The sequence below is a fragment of the Hippocampus comes genome, unplaced genomic scaffold (genome assembly GCF_001891065.2).
Source record: "Hippocampus comes isolate QL1 unplaced genomic scaffold, H_comes_QL1_v1.1 scaffold443, whole genome shotgun sequence".
Classification (NCBI taxonomy): domain Eukaryota; kingdom Metazoa; phylum Chordata; class Actinopteri; order Syngnathiformes; family Syngnathidae; genus Hippocampus; species Hippocampus comes.
Window position 1 is genome coordinate 500259 of NW_017805111.1, and position 19535 is coordinate 519793.

General features: G+C 41.5%; 1 protein-coding gene across 1 annotated transcript; it reads right to left on the minus strand.

Annotated features, from left to right (window-relative positions):
- Positions 1 to 2862: 2862 nt before the first annotated feature.
- On the minus strand, positions 2863 to 17778 carry slc35f4 (solute carrier family 35 member F4). Its single transcript, XM_019865474.1, has 7 exons — positions 17394 to 17778; positions 6071 to 6371; positions 5134 to 5353; positions 4926 to 5051; positions 4648 to 4840; positions 4131 to 4220; positions 2863 to 3619 (listed from the first exon to the last, which is right to left on the minus strand). The coding sequence occupies exons 1-7, from the start codon at positions 17620 to 17622 to the stop codon at positions 3378 to 3380; spliced, it is 1401 nt and encodes a 466-aa protein (XP_019721033.1). The 5' UTR covers positions 17623 to 17778; the 3' UTR covers positions 2863 to 3377.
- Between the last annotated feature and the right edge of the window lie 1757 nt (positions 17779 to 19535).

Consider the following 19535-nt stretch of genomic DNA (forward strand, 5'->3'; position numbering starts at 1 on the left):
TCTTGGTCACAGTCTTTCCTAATAAGAACTCCATTCATGAAAATTGATTGAAGATAATCATTGATGGGGTGGGGAGGTTCTCTCCTGGCACATACCAGGGTACCTACTTGCATTAAATGTAATACATAACCAGTCAATGAAGAGTTAAATCAGAGGTGGTTGTGCTCCACAGCATCCAGAATCCTCTGAGTACCCCCATTGTCTACTGTTGGCCTCTTGTGCCCCTCGCTGGTCCAAATACTACATTCTCACGTGGATTTCCACTCACACGGCTGACCATGACCAATCCTCTGTCAATTGGAAGCAATTGCTCACACGGCAACCTTCACCTTCTTTTTAAGTGTCCACGCTGAGCGGTGGGCGATGAGACCTCTCCGCTCTTCTCCTCCATCATGATTTGGCTTTAAGGCCCAGTGTTTGTGACCAGCCAGTTGGAAAAAGAGTGTTTTTCTCTCTCTCTCGATATGAGCCCATACTGACTCTTAAAGTCTGCAGTCTTCTTGCTAGTGGATTTGCTTTTTGGGTGGATTGACTTGTTTTAATGTATGGCCTGCTCCACTGACTTTGGCCATACTTATCGAGACTTAGACTATACATATTGTACTTGCACAGTGTTAAATTTAAACATTTTTTGGACACACAGGCGATGAATAAAACGAAGCAAAAGTCTGATTTGACGTGGGAGTGAGTATGCCGCCGTCTTTCAGCACAATAAGGCCACCTAGTGGTAGATTGTAAGGTCAACCGTGTTTGTTTATGTAATGAGCAAATACTGTACTGTAAAACCGTAACAGATTGCTCCTGCATAATTGGTCTTAGAGTGCCTGTTATAAAATATGATCGCATCATTTGCCCTTAATCTGTGGTTTCAGGTGATTGAGAAATATCAGTTCCTTTATTTCCCGACGACTTTTGGAGAACAGTCTGCTTCTACAAATCCTGAAAAACAATTTCCGGACCCGCTTAAATTAAATACCACAAACTCAGAATTTGTTTGATATTGCTGATATAATATACTTTATATGACTTCTGTTAGATATAAATAAAAATGAGCGCTCATTTTTTCAGCTGTACCTAACATTAGCCTACAGAGGGCGCTGCAACTCCAATTAATCTGACTAACGCTATCGTAATGACGTTCCTGCTGTGTAATCTATTTAATGGCTTTTTTCGTATGAAAAACATTGTAAGATTTCATTGCAAAATGTAATGAGTGCCATTAGCTTTTCTTTTTCTGCTTCTTCGAACAATGAAGTTATGTTCGTTTCATGAAGGTGGCATGGTGGTCGACCACTTAGCACATCCGCATCATAGTGCTGTTGAAATATAAATCAAAATGTAAATGTAGAGAATGTACAATTCTCAATTGATTTAAAATTAATAATATTGTACGATTGTAATGATTCCCCTGGACTAAAAAATAGCTTTGGAGGACACAGTGAGTTAGTGATTAGCAGCAGTATAGTTTGGGGGCCCAAGGCAAACTTGGCTATGCGGGCCACTGTACCCATGTACGTAAAAGATTTTGATTAAGGTTCGTCATCAACTAAAAATGTGAATTTGAGAACAATTCCTGTTTCCTGATCTAGTTTAGTCTCTACTTTGTGTGTTGTTCATGGTCTGTAGAGCAGCTTACCACCTTGAAAGTGGAGGATGAACCCCTTTATGAATCATCATTGCTAACAGAAGAAAATGAATGCTGTCTTTGCTTGATTGGCATGTTGTTTGAAAAGAGCACTTGAGTATATCTTAGCAACAAAAAGAAAGAAATAAACATCAAATAAGTGTGTTCCGTCATGCTTTTGTTCTACAAATTCTTATTGCGAAGATGTTTCTATAGAAACTCTCCCCACAGGTCGATGTGTATTTCACGGCAAATGGTTGAGAGAGCTTGATGTTTTTGGCAGATCTTCTGGGGGGGCGGGGGGCAACTTCTCTTGGCAATACCTTTCTTTCAGGAAATACAACTGGGTTACATTAGATTTGGATTCCTGTATTATTCCATCTTATTAAGTCGCAAGTGTTGAAATGTCATCTCAGTAAACCCTTCATTAGAGGTCTCGGCTTACTCACTGTGCTCCAGAAACCATAGCAGCACTGTAATGTCGACTCGTGTACGTGTGTGTTGTGTGTGTGAGACATGCCAATCATATGCTCTGCAGCTTAACAGTCCCCCTAGGCTTTTTTTGTTTCTATTGCTCGGTAGCATGCACATATTACCCCAGATGGTGCGTGTTTGTGGAAGGTGATGAATTGCAGTGCACTGCAATCATCCCAATCTCCTTCACTGTTTGTACTTCAAATAATAACATAAGAAAAAGCTATTCTATTTCTGCTCATTAATGCTATGGTACAACTCTTTCTTGCTGTATTCAGATGAATGCAAACGTAAATTCTATAAATGCTTTCCAAAAAAATCACGCCACAGTATTTTAACACCTCTGAATGAGCCTCAAAGTCCTGAATTCCACTCTCTGGAAATGGCTGATGGTTTTCAATAAAAAAAAAAAGATAAAACAAAAAATCCAACGTATTCATTCAAGAATATCATATCAGAATGAGTCTTTACTCTGTTCACACATCTGAGTTTCTCAAAGAGAGACATCCTGCTCACTCTGACATAAAGCCATATTCCTGAGCAAATTAATCATTTCTATTCGTTCTAGACTGTTTAAAAATATATATGGCTCATTTTTATGAATCTTGAACGCAATGTTTCAAAATTGAGCAATTTCTTTGTATCTGTTTTTTTTTTTTTTATCTTTTCTCAAAAGCAGAAATAATGCATTGTTTTTCCAGGCATTCAATGGATCCTAGTAGTCTGAAGAAGTGGGAAACCATGACATTCAGAGTTTTAAATAATTTAAATAAACAAGTGGTTCATTTGCTGTGTGATTCAGTGAGTGGCGTGAGCAGGTTTTTTTAAAATTCATATGAAAAACAAACAAAAGGAAATACTTATACAAGTACTGATAACTGTTAGTCTCTTATATATAATGCACATTAGTAAGATTTGAAATGTATTATTCCTCTCAAAATAAATAAATAAAACATATCGCTCTATAGCCAAACTGTCCCTGCCAGGATTTATATTCACAGAATACATTTTGCAGAGTCGAGCAGGGCATTGGTCAGTCGGCAGGTGAGGGACTGAGTGTGGCAGGTTTATCGTAAAAGTAAATAACACCTCCCACCTTTTTCATTTGTGAAACTCATAAATATCCCTCTTGCAGTGAGCCAGGTGCATCTGATGCATCCTTGACTAACACAATCTTGATGCTCTGCCATGTCTTGCAGATCGTTTCCGTCATGTGTTCCAGTCTCCCCTCCTTGGGTGGGCAGTGGAGGAAAGAAGCTCACAGTGGAGTCTGACTACGTTATGCTAAGGGAAGGGAGACGGTGCCGTTGGCTCGACTACGGCTTCTTGTGTGCAGGCTGGACTCCGTAAGCTCTTCACCGTGATCCTCTGACTTCTTGTCCGCAATGGTGGCCAGGAAGCGCAAGGTGACCGAGTCCCACTCTTCTGGAAGCAACAACAGCAAGAAACCCAAGCAGATGATGCACGTGGCCGCAAGGCGCACCATGCTGAAGATCACCTGGTGTTTAAGGACATCTACAGCTACAGTAAGGAACCAAAGAGGGGCAGTGGGGCAGGGTAGACAAACAACAAAAACAAGTTAAGATTAATTTAAAAAAGTGTCTGTACTGATATGAGAGAAGAAAATGCGAATCATCATCGGTAGACGCAATCGCTGTGTCTTTGTGCTCTGCAGGCTGACACTTTCATGCAACCTGCACTGACCTTCACATGGTCCACCACGGTTAAAGCTGAGAACTGGTCTACGGGCATTTCATGTTGCCATGTACAACCTGATGCGAGTCACAGTGGTTTCAACTGCATAAAACTGCCATCTGTCATTTTCATTTAATCAAGCTAATTAGGGAAACTAATAATCAAAACTTTCTAAGATCGAATCAGTGGTCTAAATAGACAGTAGAAACAATGTGTACAAATTGCCCCAGAAAAATCAAAACTTACACGTTCATTTAACATGAATTATGGATCATAATTTGGAACGGAGTGTCAAATAAACCAAGGGCAATATTTGAACCACATATAGAAAGTTCACCTGCATTTCCTGGTACACTGAGTAGAGTTCCTATGGAGATGAGAATGGGGTACGTCAGGACAACACCGACGTGAACCAGAATGTTGAACACTGTAAAAGATACAATCGAATGATCAAGGTGGACATTTCAAGCGGATTTATTTATTTCCGTCACTTGAGGGAATACGAGTCATTTTGGATGACATTATGCTTGTTTGGGATGACATTATGCTTGTACCTCTGCTGAAAAAATAGGTGACACATTTGCGAAGTGTTGTCGCTCTTGGGCACCGGAGTGAAGCACACACTTCGAGCAACGGTCGTGGCATTCTATTATCTTACCACTAGATGGCACTACATTTTACACACTGTACCTATATGGTTAAGACTGAAATTGCACACATCTGCGTGTGTGCATTTTTTTATTTTAGCTTTGGACAATTTGAACAACTTCATGTCACCTCAATCATGGATGTAGACAAAAGCAATGGTGTCATTGCACCCCCCTAATGCTCAAAGTATTTGTTTGCATTATCACCTAGCCATAATCCTGCCAGGCCACACAAGTAACCCCAGGGCAGTGAGGAGAGGGAGCCCCATTGCTCTACTTTGGTCAGATAGAGGATGAGGGGCACACAGGAGATAAAGATGAGGTTGAAGAAACCCATGGTGGAAAGGAAATGAGCAACTTCGCCAAAGTTGGCACTTCCCAGGAACATTTTGAATAGCACCTAGATGGTGAGAAGACAAACACGTTGGTTAACATCATCTACTTGGACCGATTACTTAATATGCTTGTGTGGTTTGTTGTCTCACTTTATAAAGAGCTGAAGTTGAGGCTGAGCCCACAGCCAGTGCCACACCCACAAAGGAATCACCATGGAAACCGTCCGCATACGCCATCATAACGATTCCTGTGATGGCCATGATGGCGGCAACAATCTAAACAATATGTCCGTTAATGAGACAGCAGTGCTCCTGCGATCTTCATCTCTTTCTCCTTCAGAATTAATAAGATACATACCCGGACACCCATGAAGCGGTCCTTGAGGACAATCCAGGACAAGAGAAAAACGAAGGCTTTGTGACAACAGTAAAGAGCGGAGACATCAGTGGCGGTCAGCTTCTTCAAGGCCAAGAGATACAAGTAGTTGGTCAGCGTCCACAGAATGGAGAAAGGTGCCGTTCGCTTCACAAAAAGCTTCAGAGTCATCCCTTCTTCGCCAAACAGCTTACTGCACTCTCTGTCAAAAGACACAGTATCCCTTATGGCCTTGTCAAACTACACACACACACACACACACACACACACACACACACACACACACACACACACACACACACACACACAAACTCTGCTAGTGTTCATATTTTCAAATTATAATTTCTACAACATTTTGTTTTAGAAAATCACACTGTTCCATCACTGGTGAGCCATTTTTAGAACAGGCCCGGAGGCTACTCATGTGGTCTTTGGGGGCCACGTTGCTGACCCCTGATGAAGTGTATTTTCATCCATCGATCGATCTCTTTTCTTCTTTTATTTTTTTCAAGGTCACTAAAGGGTTTGGGACCTTATCCAGCCGACTTGGGGCCAATGGTGGACTATGTTCTGGAATGATATACAATATAATCAACCACAGGTCCATCATTAATGTGTCTCTGGATGAAAATCCATCCAACCCAACCAATTTTTTTCCCAATATTTCCCCAAATTATTTATTTCTTAATAGTAGCATAAATGCATTATTTGGGTCACTGATGGTGTCTTGGGACACTCTTGTTTGTGCAGGCAGCAATTAATTTCCTCCTCAATAACTGTGAATGTGAAGGGTTGTCTGTCTATATATGCTCCCGTGATTGACTGGCGACCAATCCAGGATGCAGTGCGTCTTTCACCTAAAATCAGCTGCAACCAAGATAATCAGTATCGACAATGGATGGATGGAAAAACACCTTACCTAAATTTTTGAATAGGTGTCTGCTTCTCCCTTGTGGTCACCACATGTCCAGAGTAATAAATTGGAAAGAAGAGGATATTCCAGTTGCTGCTGAACCAGGATATGAAGAAAGGACAGGAGAATGACTGGAAGGTCAGCTTGACCACCTGAGTGGTACCCACCCAGGAGGAGGAGATGCACAGCACCATCAGCAAGCCACCAAGCACCTTCAGCACTGTGCTGGTGCATGTCTGGTATGACTGGCTCTCCACACTTGCCTCACTACCAGGCGTCTCGGCCTGAGACTCCAAACCATCCTCTCCTAATGGAAAAAACAAACATTTTTTTTTTTTCAGAATGTCACACAGGCAACTTGCCACTCCTACTAGAAACTTGAAACCAAGAATACAAGGGACTCATGGTACGCTACATGAAAACATGTATCCATCAATAGATTGAAAATACTTATTATATTTTTATGATCTCTTTTCATTAGCACCTGTATCACAAGATGTGGATCTACATTATCGAGAAATATCTGTAACAATTTCATACAGTGTTTTGCCACTTTGTTGGGTAATTTCCATTCATAAGACCCATTTGATGCATTACAAAGAAATGATTTATCTCAAATTGTGGCCACGAGATGAATGATTTTGTGTTTGGGGCGGCAGAAATTCATCTGTAAGGATATAGGCTTGGGCACAGGAGGGCCACTAGTTACTGTCACAGTGCCCTTGAGCAAGGTATCAAACCCCTACCCCAGCACTGTTTTCATACTCTTTCACATTGACATGTGCATGAATGCCTGCAGGTGTGTGATTTTGTTTCAAAATAAACAGAGTTGTTGAATTTCACACTTAGACATTACAATCAGTTGAAATTAAATAAAAATGAAAATAAGACTGTAGACAGGTACAGTGGCTTGTTTACATGGCTGACCGACAGACACATTTAGGCACATTCTTTTAACTTACAGCATGCAGTCATCAAATTACACCAGGGCAGGAAATCAAGGATGGCTTGCGCTGCCCAAGCTCTCTCTGCTAGCTCAGCATGTGGCACGTGCCTGCAAGTATCTCCCTTCTAGCACAGCACAGCATCTCAGTGCTCATTATTGCATCGATGCACTTTTTTCTTTTTAATCGATAAAAAGTCGAGCAGTCGGAGTACGGCACAGCCACCCTCGAGTTGAATGAAAATGAATTGCTCGTCAATAACTAATATAATAATAACTTAACTTTGACTGTGTTTATCAAGTCAACTAATAATTATGGCGTGGAACCTTTGTCATCAATAAATGCACAATGGAATATTTAATTACCCATCACTGTCACCAAACCACATTTAGGGCCACTACGACTAAATGCTTCTTGAGGATTGTTATCTAACAAGCTATCTCACTGCTTTCATGGTAATGGCAAAGAACATGAAGCAAAATTTAATGTAGTAGCATCTTGACTGCTTTCATACTCACATCTTGGTAATTTAACCTGTCAGTTGTGTCACTCTCCCCTTTATCGCTGCTACATCCTCCCTGCCTGACACTGACAACAGTGCTGCAATTGGCATGAGTGTCTGGTGCTTGCCGTCGTTCTTTTTGTACACTGAGTGTCGCCGTGAAAATGGTTAAACCCTTCGGTCGCTTTGACCATAAATGTTTTCCTTCTCCTTCTCCACTTCTTTGTGCACTGTCACATAGCGTGCATCACGCAGGCTGGGCTGCAAGATGGCGCCTGGCAAGCGAGTTGGCCAAACTCTTTTTAAATATAGAGCTGGCGCACATGTCTCCCATCTATTGGTGAATAGTGATATCACAACTGAAAATGATACAGTGGACCCCCACTATTCATAGGGGATAGGGACCGGGCCAGCCCACGAATAGAGGAAATCCGTGTCAAATTGATGTTCATTGAAATGCATTGGAAAATTTTGTTTTTGTGTTTTTTTGTTTGTTTGGATTTTTTTTTGTAAACCCAAAATATTATTCAAACAACCCCGGCAAACCACCTTTATGCATTTTCCATGAGAAATTGTTCCCCTCAAAAATTGTAAAAAAAAAAAAAAATTGAGAAAAAATAAAATACAGTTAGTCTACAAGTGCAAAACGGCAAGTGGGGTGATCGACTGTAGTCGAGGTTTAGTGGTTTATCATCAAAATCAAAACTTTTTTTTAAAAATGTTTTTATTTAAGAGGCCACTCAGAGTGTGGGCACAGGCCGCCCCGCGCCGCCAATTGCCCATCACTGATATACAACATGCTAATTAACAGATTTTAGGGAATTTGTGAAAGGGATTTGCTCTCATTCCATTTCTGCCTGCCGTCATTCTGCAAGAGTACATCAGCTCCATTCTTGTCTGCTTCTTTTCATCCTCCAAGCTAAAAGTGTTTGTGTTTGACATTACAGAGAAATCCTAAAGCCTTTAGTGTTGGATGCAGGCGCTTCAGTCCTAAGGTATAAAAGCCACTCCAGGCTGATCTGCAGCCAACACGCGGTGATATTAAAACTCTACTATTCCCCTGCCCCGGAGAAGCAGCTCTCATGGCCAACATTCTGCTCTCCATGAGGCTGTGTTATTGCTTACAAATATTCCTGCTTCCGAAGTTCCAACAGTGGTGCATACAGTCTGGAAAAATACTATTTTAACATACGTCAACAAATGAGGAGTCCAGAGTCAGCCATATTTACGCTCATGATGGCAAATAAGGTCATTCAAAACACTTGCCTGATTCAATCTCAGCAAGCAGCTCTTAAGCGCTGCATAGAACAGTATCATTCATTAATGGCTTATTTTTAATGGAGCTCATCTTCCCTGTGTGATGCACTCTGCTACTCCAACCCAACATTTCAATCTGGCGTGTGTTTTATCGTGACATTGATGGATAGACTCCCGCTGGAGCTCATGGTCATGTCAGCAGCACTATGCAACCTTGATAAGTCGTCTTAAGGAGAAGTGGGATGCTGATGATGCTTACGGAAAGGCGATTTAGGGTATCTTATTTCAATCTCTAAAACAAAGGTGAGCTCTACAGATTAGAAAATGGATTTAGAAGATGTTCAAGGCTCTTAGGGATGAGTTTGCGTGCTTATTTTTGAGTTGTGAGCAGAAATGCTCAATGGAGAAAGGACAAGTGAGCAGAACTTGCTGATGTGTTTGTTTTCTTTTCTTTTTTTTTTTTTTTTTACATCCAGGCTGGGGCCATGCACACTGGCTATCTATCTGCATGCAGCACATCTCCCTCCGAAGATACAAGGTGCATATTTCTGCTTGACATCCACAACTTCAGCTCATCAACCTATCATGACATGTACATTCTTCACGTGACAACGACTGTATGTGCTTAAAACCACGTAACCAATGATTTTCTTCACATAACTTACAGTTCACTAAGCCTACATGTAAAGACACAACCCTTTTTACATGCATGTAGAGTTAACCTGGCTTTACCTTCAGAGATGGGGCAGGTCAGGACCTGAGTGCTGTGGGAGCTGAGAGGAGCCACTCGGGCTGAGTGCTTCTTCATCCTCCACTTGGGGCCACAACACAATGTCCTTCCCTGGAAAGTCTATTAATGTGTGGACACGCTCAGCAGCTCTTCCACCTTGCTCCGTGCATCCTTACTCCTTCGCTTCTTCTTTTTCTTTTCCTTCTTCTCCTTCTTTTCACTCTTCACTTATTCCCCCACCGACCCCAATGACTCTGCCTGCCTGCTTCCCAAATCTGTCAACTCTTCCCCTCGGAGCTCCAGTCCGGCCCCGCTCCCTCTCTGCACACTTCCTCTTCTCTCTATCTGTCTGGGTAGTAGTGACAAAGCGGACTGGTGGAACTACTGTTGCAATGTCATGCCGTGATCCAGCGCTGTCACGGTCTCCAAGGGAGACGACGCTTTAAGTGTGTGTGGCATGGCGCAATCACTACCCTCATCTCACTCCATTCTCGCCACCCCCATCTCGTTTGTGTCTGATCAACTCACTTCACCCCTCCCTCCTATTTTGCTCCACAAATCAGCAGCTTTGTTTGGATGGTAACCAAGCAGCCCAGGCTAATTATGCTGCGCTAACTCCTCTTCTCTAATGCTCCCAACTCTCTTTCTACCTGAGCAGGCTTCTCTCTGCACTCCCTCGTTGTCTTCTGCTACACATTCTGTCATTTTTTGGCCTTCACATTTTATCAGCATGTTTGTACACATCATCAACTTCATCTAACTGAGCTGTAGAAATGGCATCGAAAATGTTACTGTGCTCAAGTTTTTGGCCACCATTCCATTTTTTATGTTGGCGTTGGCAATGCGATGAAAAATGGGACTCAATAGCAGTAGACCTAGATCACCCTGGAGGAACCGTGATGTTTAAGATTTATTTTTTTTTTTTTTATGAATAGCTGAACTTTATTTGTGATTCATTTTACTTCCTCTTGTGATTGGCAGCAACACTTCCGTTAAACGCGTATACAGAGGTGGGCAGTTTGTCACACAAATGCCCGATCCATCAGTCCATCAATGTTTCCATAAGTAATTCAAGCCGCCGCAAGTGGGTGCAGTCCGTCCCTCCAATCAGGGTCGAGAACATAATTTCTATATCACATACAGCCTTGGCATAAGCCGAGATGCAGCCAAATAAAGGGGAAAAAATTATATATATATACATACACACACACATATATATATATATATATATATATATATACATATACACACACACACACATATATATATATATATATATACACACACACACACGCACACACACACACACACACTGCATTTGGCTGCATGTCAGGTGTACGGCACCTGCGTGTGACGTTGTACCTGTAAGTGCGTTCTCAACACCGCTTGGCTGTTGCCGACGACTAGGACGGACTGGGCATGACTGAAATACAGATGGCAGCTCATTGACGGACTCACCAGACTGATGAGGCCCACCTCTGCACATATACACATTTTACAAGCGTACAAACAGCTCAAGTCTCCTGAAAACATCAACGTGTAGATTGTGGTTTATGAGATGTAAATATAAAATGGACTTTTATATATTCTGGAGCTGTTAACTTTCATAAACGCTGCATTAGTATGATATATGTTTATTTCCAATTGCCATACTATAATCAACCATAACAGGTAGTATAAGTGCATACATTGCTTAATTTGTGAGTAAAATAAGGCAAATTAAGTCATTGTTTTGAATGTTGCTAATGTGGGCCATAATTCAATACCAAGGTAATTTTAATTGCGTGAAGCCCTATCACAAATACATTCATTACTCTGATGTAATATCTTTATAGGATATACTGCTTTCGAGGGCACATTTATTGTATCTCGTATGAGCCCAACCATAAAGTAAGAATGTTCAGCTTAGTGAAGCTTGCAGCCATTTGAATGAATAATGTGCCACCCAAGTTCGGCCGATGCTATAGTGTTTGCGCTGGTGTCGGAGGAAGATAGGAGGATGGATCCCGTGAGAGGAGGGTCACTTAAAAATAGACCTGCTGATGAGTGGAGACAAAAGCTAGACAGAGAGGGACGGCAAAAAAAATCATCCACTCAGCAAAGCCCAGGATGCTAATCACTATCTGATTAAGAGTGAGGTCTCCAGCACAGGCACTGCCACTGTAGGTTTGAGAAATACCAGCAGTTGCTCTGTAAAATGTCTATTTTGTTTTGAAGCATGACAGTATGTATAGCTAACTAATTCAACCGCATTAGTTGCTTTATAGCGTAGTTGCATGTACTTTACCATTTAGTTAGTTTGGCAACCTAGCATGAATCAATAACTCTCCGTCCATTGTAACCGCCAAAACTACACTGGTCGTGCGTACCAAGTACATCAAAGCAGCAAATAATAAAGCATCTACCCTCTCAACCCCCATAGCAACAGCTGCATCCCCATCTACTGACGCACTGAATCCATTTTTATTAAGTCCTTTTGTCATTTAGATTTCCAAACACTTCTCTGTCATATGAGGCTTTTTTTAGAGCCTCTCTGTCGCTAAATATCACATTGAGGACCAGGAAGGTAGATGAAGGATGGGTAAAAGGTATTCTCTCGTCCTTTTCCTGCCAGAGATGTTTGCACTCACTTTGCCTTCCAAGTACTGTACTATTGTTGAACTGTGGAATATGATGACCCCCTAGTGGTGAATAAGAAAATAGCAGACAGTACATTTCAATACCATCCATCGATCCGTGTTCTGAACAGCTTATTCTCATTAGGATCGCAGCTGAGATGGAGCCTATCACAGCTGATTTTAAAGTAGACAGGCTACACCCACGACTAGTCAATCGCAGGGGAACATTTACACTCACAACAGTCGACAATTTAGAGTTTTCACTGAACTTAACATGCGAGTGTTTGGAACGTGGGAAGAAGCTGGAGGACGAGAAGTAAAAAAACAAACACAATCACAGAGGAAGGGCAATAATTTGAACCTCGAGGGTTCAAACTAGGTCATGACCAGAAATAAAAACTTACAGTGAATGTTAAAAATAATAAAAAGCAATAAATCATTCTTTAGTGAAGAAAGAGTATACATCCATATTTTAGTTTGAATTAAAGCTAAGTACGGAACATTTTGCCCAAAAAAAATACCTATATATGACGACCTAAAGAACACAACAATTTAGATTCGATTTTTTTCATGAATCAAAAGGTTAGTTGCTGAAGGCTTTACATTTTCAGATTTTAGGCTTCTCCAAGTGCTGACCCCAAACTCTTGGAAAGGAGCCTTAGTTTGGACACATAAGTGAAAATACTGCAAATGCATACATTTGTCATCTAACCAATTGTAAAGGATTGTTGCTTTTTTGAGCATGCCTTGTGAACTTGGGCATAACAATTGAACTGTGTCTATGAGCGAGCGAGTGAGCAAATGTCTTCTTGCATCCATGCAACTTTCATCTCTATGCCAATGTACACTCTGCAATGAATAGAGTAAACATAAACTCATTTCATTCTAGGGTGTTGAAGGTCAGTTTATCGATGCTCAGCACTCATGTAGTCCACAAGGGCATTGTTTGGCAGCTCACAGTACTCAGGCCCCTGCTTGTAAAATGAGAAAGACCATTTCTAAACTTGACTCTGTCGTGCCATTATATCATCTAATTCGAGTGTTTCATTACAGTGAAGTTGAAGCTGGCCGACTATCCAAAATCACCTGGCGAGAAATACAACAACATTTGGTACATCAACATACACAGGATCATGAGTACAGGTCCGCACAGCTAAAGGTTCCTTGGTGAAACATTGCACCCATTGCATGCGGGGTGTTTTCACAGATTCCCAGGAGACTGCGGAGGCTAACAGCACTTCAGGAGTCATTCAGGCAAGGCTTACATCCCGGTCTTGACATTAGACTTGTTATAAATAGCTCTGTAAGAGAAGGCATGGGAACGGCTTACTTGAAAATAGCCGCAGGAAAAAAATAGATATTTCTGTTAACATTGTCTATAAATTTGGTTCCGAAAATAAGATTGAATGATTTAATAGTTTATTTCCCCCCTTCTTTCTCTATGCCCCTCAACTGCACTTTCAAATGGAGTGTATTATCCCCCTTCTTTCTCTATGCCCCTCAACTGCACTTTCAAACACGATGCAAGTAGTTTCTCATTCAAATTTTGTTAGAAGTCGATTAGGATGGCCTTGCTGTGAAAGCAGTGAAGGGACAATCACGTTGCTGAGCGGTACCTGTCATTTCTCCTGCGTTCGGCCTGTTCAGCCAGCAGGGAGTGTGCCTTCGCTACTGTGTTGGCCCTCCTTTGTTAATTTAGCCCTGTAAAACCTGATACAAAGCAAATCACTTTAATGGCTTTCCAAGAGATGCTGAAGAGGCATTTACTGCATGCTATTGTCATGTGGAACAGCAGGAGCCAAACAATGACAGTGGGAATAAGCACCTAGTTTGGGATATTATCTACTTTCTTATTAAAAGCTGCAATGACTTTGCCTGAAAACACCATTACGGTATGATGTATTACAGCCAAGACCTTGTCACAAAATGTAGTACACAAGCCCCTCAGAGACAAATTCGAGCTCTACGCAGATGGCAAGTGGCGATAACAACAAAGTGCCAACAGGAGCTTACTTAATATATCATTACACCATAAGCGAGACGGGATAAGCCCCAGTGTTCCATTTATATGACGCTTTGTCTGTAGGAACTGATCCTCGTTGACACTGTGATAAGCAATACTCATTTGCACTCCAAAAAGTCACTTTTCACGAAATCCATTTTGTGCCTGTACAGTAGATGATTAATTAATGCCGACTGCTTCTCACTATAACCGTGACAGCATGTTTAATAACTATACAAATACTACGCCCTGAGGAATACCTTCTGTTGACTAAAACGACAACTTGATGAATAGGCGGGGAATGCACAGATGGCATATCTTATTGGAAAATTTGGAAATGTTTCCCAAATCAAATAAAGCCCTCAGCTTGCAGACGCGTGGTCTGTTGTAGGCTTGGAACGGGTGTTATTATGGTGCACATCTGCTCCTTAGGCCTGAAATTACAGCGCAGTCGACATCCCATCATTCACCTTCCTCGGTTACACGATGCAACGCAAGACGGCGCGTATGTGAATAACACTGCTTGACTCCGCTGCACTTCATATATAATATGGTCCGCCTTTAAAGTGACACAAAGGATGAAATATTTCATTTAGACTTGGAAAATGTGTGATTAAACAACAAATGGCAATTGCGTTGATTGCACTTCACGGTGGCTTTTCGGTTACGTATTTAACATGTGAGTCCTTGCTCGATGATAGTACAGCATAAATACAGTACGTTGGAGAGTGTAACCGGCGGTGTCCAACGGCGTTGTGTTTTAGAATATTGATGAGGCACAGCAGGATTTCTTGTGTTGGTTGCGTTTGTTTAATGGTCTCAATAACAAAGCCTGGAGAAAAGAGCAGAAAACAATGCCCTCCTCGTCAATTATATTGATACGGCGTACTCCTTCCCCCGTAGACATCAAGAGAAAAAGGTCACACTAACACAAAACGCCTGACGAAAAGAGCATAAAACAATGTCCTCTTCGTCAATTATATTGATACAGCGCACCCCTAACACAAATTATATGGTACAGCGATGTATTGAAGTACTTGTAAATGAAAACAAGCATTTCTCCAGCTCTAAAAATGCTGACCTCACGACGAATATTGAGAGAAAAAGGGGAGAGTCAAAGGTGGGAGTTCAACTTAAAAGAGGTGGTGCCACACTAACCCTTTCAGGGACAGCGGCCACTACAGTGGACAGTTTATCATGTTATCAGGTTACAGGTTATCATTATCGGTGCATAAAAGGATTCATTATGGAAGATGGGGAACACATAAGAATTTGTTTTCACCCTTTGATAATGGTGGATATAGTAAAAGAACAAGTCAGGTATTTATCATTGCACAGGTTTTTGTGTAATTATGATGCAGTACAGGATGCATTTCCAAGTTTCTGCAACTTTTGAAACATGTGCTCATGTTTTATACTGCTGTTTCCCAATTTTTATTGAGCCCATTTAAAGACACATTAGTGAAGCGCGGACGCTCCACCACTAAACAAAAATATCACCCAAAAACGGATACATACACTTAATTTATGGCATCGGGCTGCATGTCACTGACCTAGATCGTTGAGCAAAAATGTATTATTTGTTGTAAATAAATAATTTTTAGATAAATGGATAATTTTCTGCAGCCCCCCTGACGATCTCTCACGACTCACTGCATTGTTTGCACACGAACAGCATCTTCCTGATTGGAATTGTTTGGGAGTTGTGTCTGTTTTCCAATCTAAAGTTTGGGTTGCTGCTCATTAATAAGAGAGCTCCCTCTCGTGGGATCAACCTGGACAGCTCGATATGCCTCCAAATGAGAGTGCGTGATTGCATCCATGATTAGACGACTGCAACAGACAGGACACAGTTAATGAGCGTGAGGCTCATTTCCTTTATCTTGCCTGCAATCTGAAAATCTATTGTGGTGATGAGAAGCAACTTAAGGACCCTTAGCTTGAACATTTTCTTAATTGAATTTGCATCTTTGCATTTCCTTGGACCAACGCAACTCCAAAATGTGTAACTTCCCAAAATTGGGAGTGCAGGACTGACTTGTCGATGTTTAAATCATGTGTCGTTGAGGTTTTATGTAATAGCCAGAGCGAGATGTTTGGGAGCTTGCGTGCAAAGTCTCAATCCTTTGGTTCAAGTGGGGTGAAGCATTTCAGGTTCTGAAACACGCCTCCTCATCCGTAATAAAGGCAATAGACAACCAGTGGTGCAAGGTAAAAAGCATTCTGCACTCCTTCTCAGCATTGTCATCTGCATACCAGTATTTGCACGAAGCCCCACTGCCTGCTAAAATCTCACTAACAACCAAAATCAACCTTTTAAAGATCACTCCAAAAACAAAATGCATTTTATATTTACCCACAATCAATCCTCGGCTTTCTGTCTCTGTCAGCAAACGTTCCCACCTTGCCACTGGTGTGCCCCAATCAAAAATGTGGACAAATCAGGGATGTGAAGCATTCCTATGCATCATCAGAGAGCCTCGCCTCCATTTGGACACTGAATCATTTTAAATAAAACATGCATGCCGAAGCAGCTATCAGTGGTGACATTGGTGATTGATCTGAGCTACATATAGCAGGCACCGTAGTGTAGTGTCGAAAGTATAGTATAGTACAGCACAGTATGGTATAGTATGGTATATTACAGTATAGAAAACAATATAGCAATGTGTTTCCCTTTCTTTCTAACATACAGTACTGTAAACAGTAACAGTATTGAAAGCATCATAGTTGGCTGTTAGCTAATGAATGAATATGTATTCTTCCATTTCTTTCGGTAATTAATATACAGTATAGGAAGGTGCAGTCAGTGACATTTTGTTCATTTTCTTTCTAATACAAATCATTATAGTACGGCATATCGTGTCGGCAGTACAGAAAGGTGAATCTAACTATAGTGCTGTCTTCCTTTCTAAAATGAGTAGTACGGTACATTAACTGTTTGCTTTCTTTCATACTGCATCTATCTATCTATCTATCTAATACCCCATTATTTATTGAGGCACATGATTTCCTATTTCAGAAGGTGAGTAAAATAATGATGATTAGGCTGTTTATAGTATAGTATAGTGTAGTATTATACTACACTATACTATACTGTACTACTACTGTAGTATAAAGTACACTACAGTATAGTAGGCTATAGTATGGAATAACGTAGCATTTAAACAATATACAGTAGTATGATAAAGTATATCCATCCATCCATTCGTCTTTTTATTCCCCAATATATCGTTGCATCTGTTAGTGCACTTAGTTTTGTGTGGTGGCACTTACTTCTGTGACTGGAGTAGCCCGGGTTGTAGCCGTAGTAGCCGGTGATCCTCAAGATGCGGTCCTCGATGTCGTGCACTCCGTTGTCAGTCACTTTGGGGCCGCCGTTCGTGAAGGGGCCGCGACCCGTGCCCCCGCTCGGCGTCGTTTTGCCCGGCAGGAGGGTGTTTTTGCCGTCAAGGGGCTCGAGCCCGATGCAAGGCTGCTTGCCGCTTTCCACAGCAGTGGTCATGGTCAGTCGGATGTGCAAGGTTGGAGGGACGAATAGTCAGATGAAGCATCCGAGAGTCGCACTGAGTCCAAGATGCATCAACAATTATCACATTGACATTCCTCCGGTGACGCTCTGCTACGCTCCTGCCCGCGCAGCGAATTTGTCCCAACAAGAGCGTGGCAGACACGCGCCGCAAGGGGGCGTGTCAGCACAGTCACATGTCTTGAATGTAATAGAATGACTGAAAAAAAAGTGGCTGCAATCAACAGTGATTGATTCGATGAATGCTGTACCTTGCATGTTTATTTTCCCATCATTCAAAAGCATCCCCATTTCTAAAAGATTCAACAAAAAAACTGTGCTGTCTGCAGGGGCGTAGCTAGAAATTCAATTCTGATCTGAGAAATGAGCAGCGACTGAGGAAAAAAATAGTAATTTAATAATTATTTGGAGGTTCAATGACACACACATATTTTATATTTTATTTTAATAATCTTTAAATCCATTTTATTGGGTTTGTGAGATAATTTGGTTAGGTGGCACGGTGCCCAACTGGTTAGCACAACCACAACCACAGTGTGCCGTTCGCATGATCTCCCCATGCCTGTGTGGGTTTTTCTCCGGGTACTCCGGTTTAATCCCACATTTGAAAAACACGAATGGCAATGGAACACTCGAATGTGTCCATTGGTATGATTGTGAGTGTGAATTGTTGTTCTTCTGTGTGTTCCCTGCGATTGACTGGCAACCAGTTCAGGTTGGATAAGGATAGGATAAGCGGATTGGAAAATAGATGGACGGATGGATCCATTATCTGAACCACTTTATTCTTACAAGGGTCACAGACGTGCTGGAGCCTATCCCAGCAGTCTGCAGGCAATAGGCGGGGTACACCCTGAACTGGTTGCCAGCCCATTGCAGGGCATACATGGTGTTCCATTAACCTGCCATGCATGTTTTACGAATGTGGGAGGAGACTGGCGTACCAGAGAAAACATGCAAAAACTGGAGCCAGAATCAAACCCTACACCTGTAGACTGTGAGGCAGACGTGCTCACCATGGGGTCTGTTAACTTCACGCTTTTCTGCCTCATCTTAGCAATGTTTCCATTTCTTGTTCATGATTAAATATGAAGGTGTTGTAGAAAAACAAATGTGGTATTTATTTTTTTCACATGCTGGTTAACAGCTTTTCAAAACTAGCACTTTTATTTTAGCACTTGCTTTTTTTGGGGATGGAATAGCACTGAAATGTAACATTTTTACATGTGTGGTTTTTGTCATTATTTTCAAGCATCGGTAATTAAGTAAGGTAAAAAAAAATACAGGACAATCTTTTCTCCTCACTTGGCCACGAGTTTTGGGGGCTGGCGCTTCATTCGACTGGATCCTCCTTGCTTGTCTTGAATGTAATAGATACTGCTCATAAAATTGGGTTCCAAATCCAATAACACAAGATGCAGTATTTGAGAGTGTCTTTCCAAGTAGTGCACTCTTTGTGTGAAATCGATTCCCAGTGTGTCCTCTTTCTGCATTGTTGCACAGACAGATGCTGAGGTTTATGATGCCCTTGGATGCCAGCAGTGCTTCCTCCCCCTTTCTTGCTTACTGAACCAATCTCCACCTTATGTTCTTTTGTTTCAATTTGTTTGGGCTTCAAAGCACTTATCTCACATATTCAGTCCAGGAACAGCTTTGTGGCCACAACAATTGCTCAGAAAGTTTACCCTCATCTTTTGAAAATGTATTACTGGACACTTTCTTAAAAGCTTTTGCAGTCCAAGTGAAGTTTTCCTCTGTTACATCCTTTTATTGTGCTACTTTGAAATTCTCTGCTTATCATTAAAGCAATATACGGTATACTGTATGTATGTGTGTCAGTTGCTCACTTTCTAGTCTTGGGTTATTATTTTCTCTCAAATGCTAACACA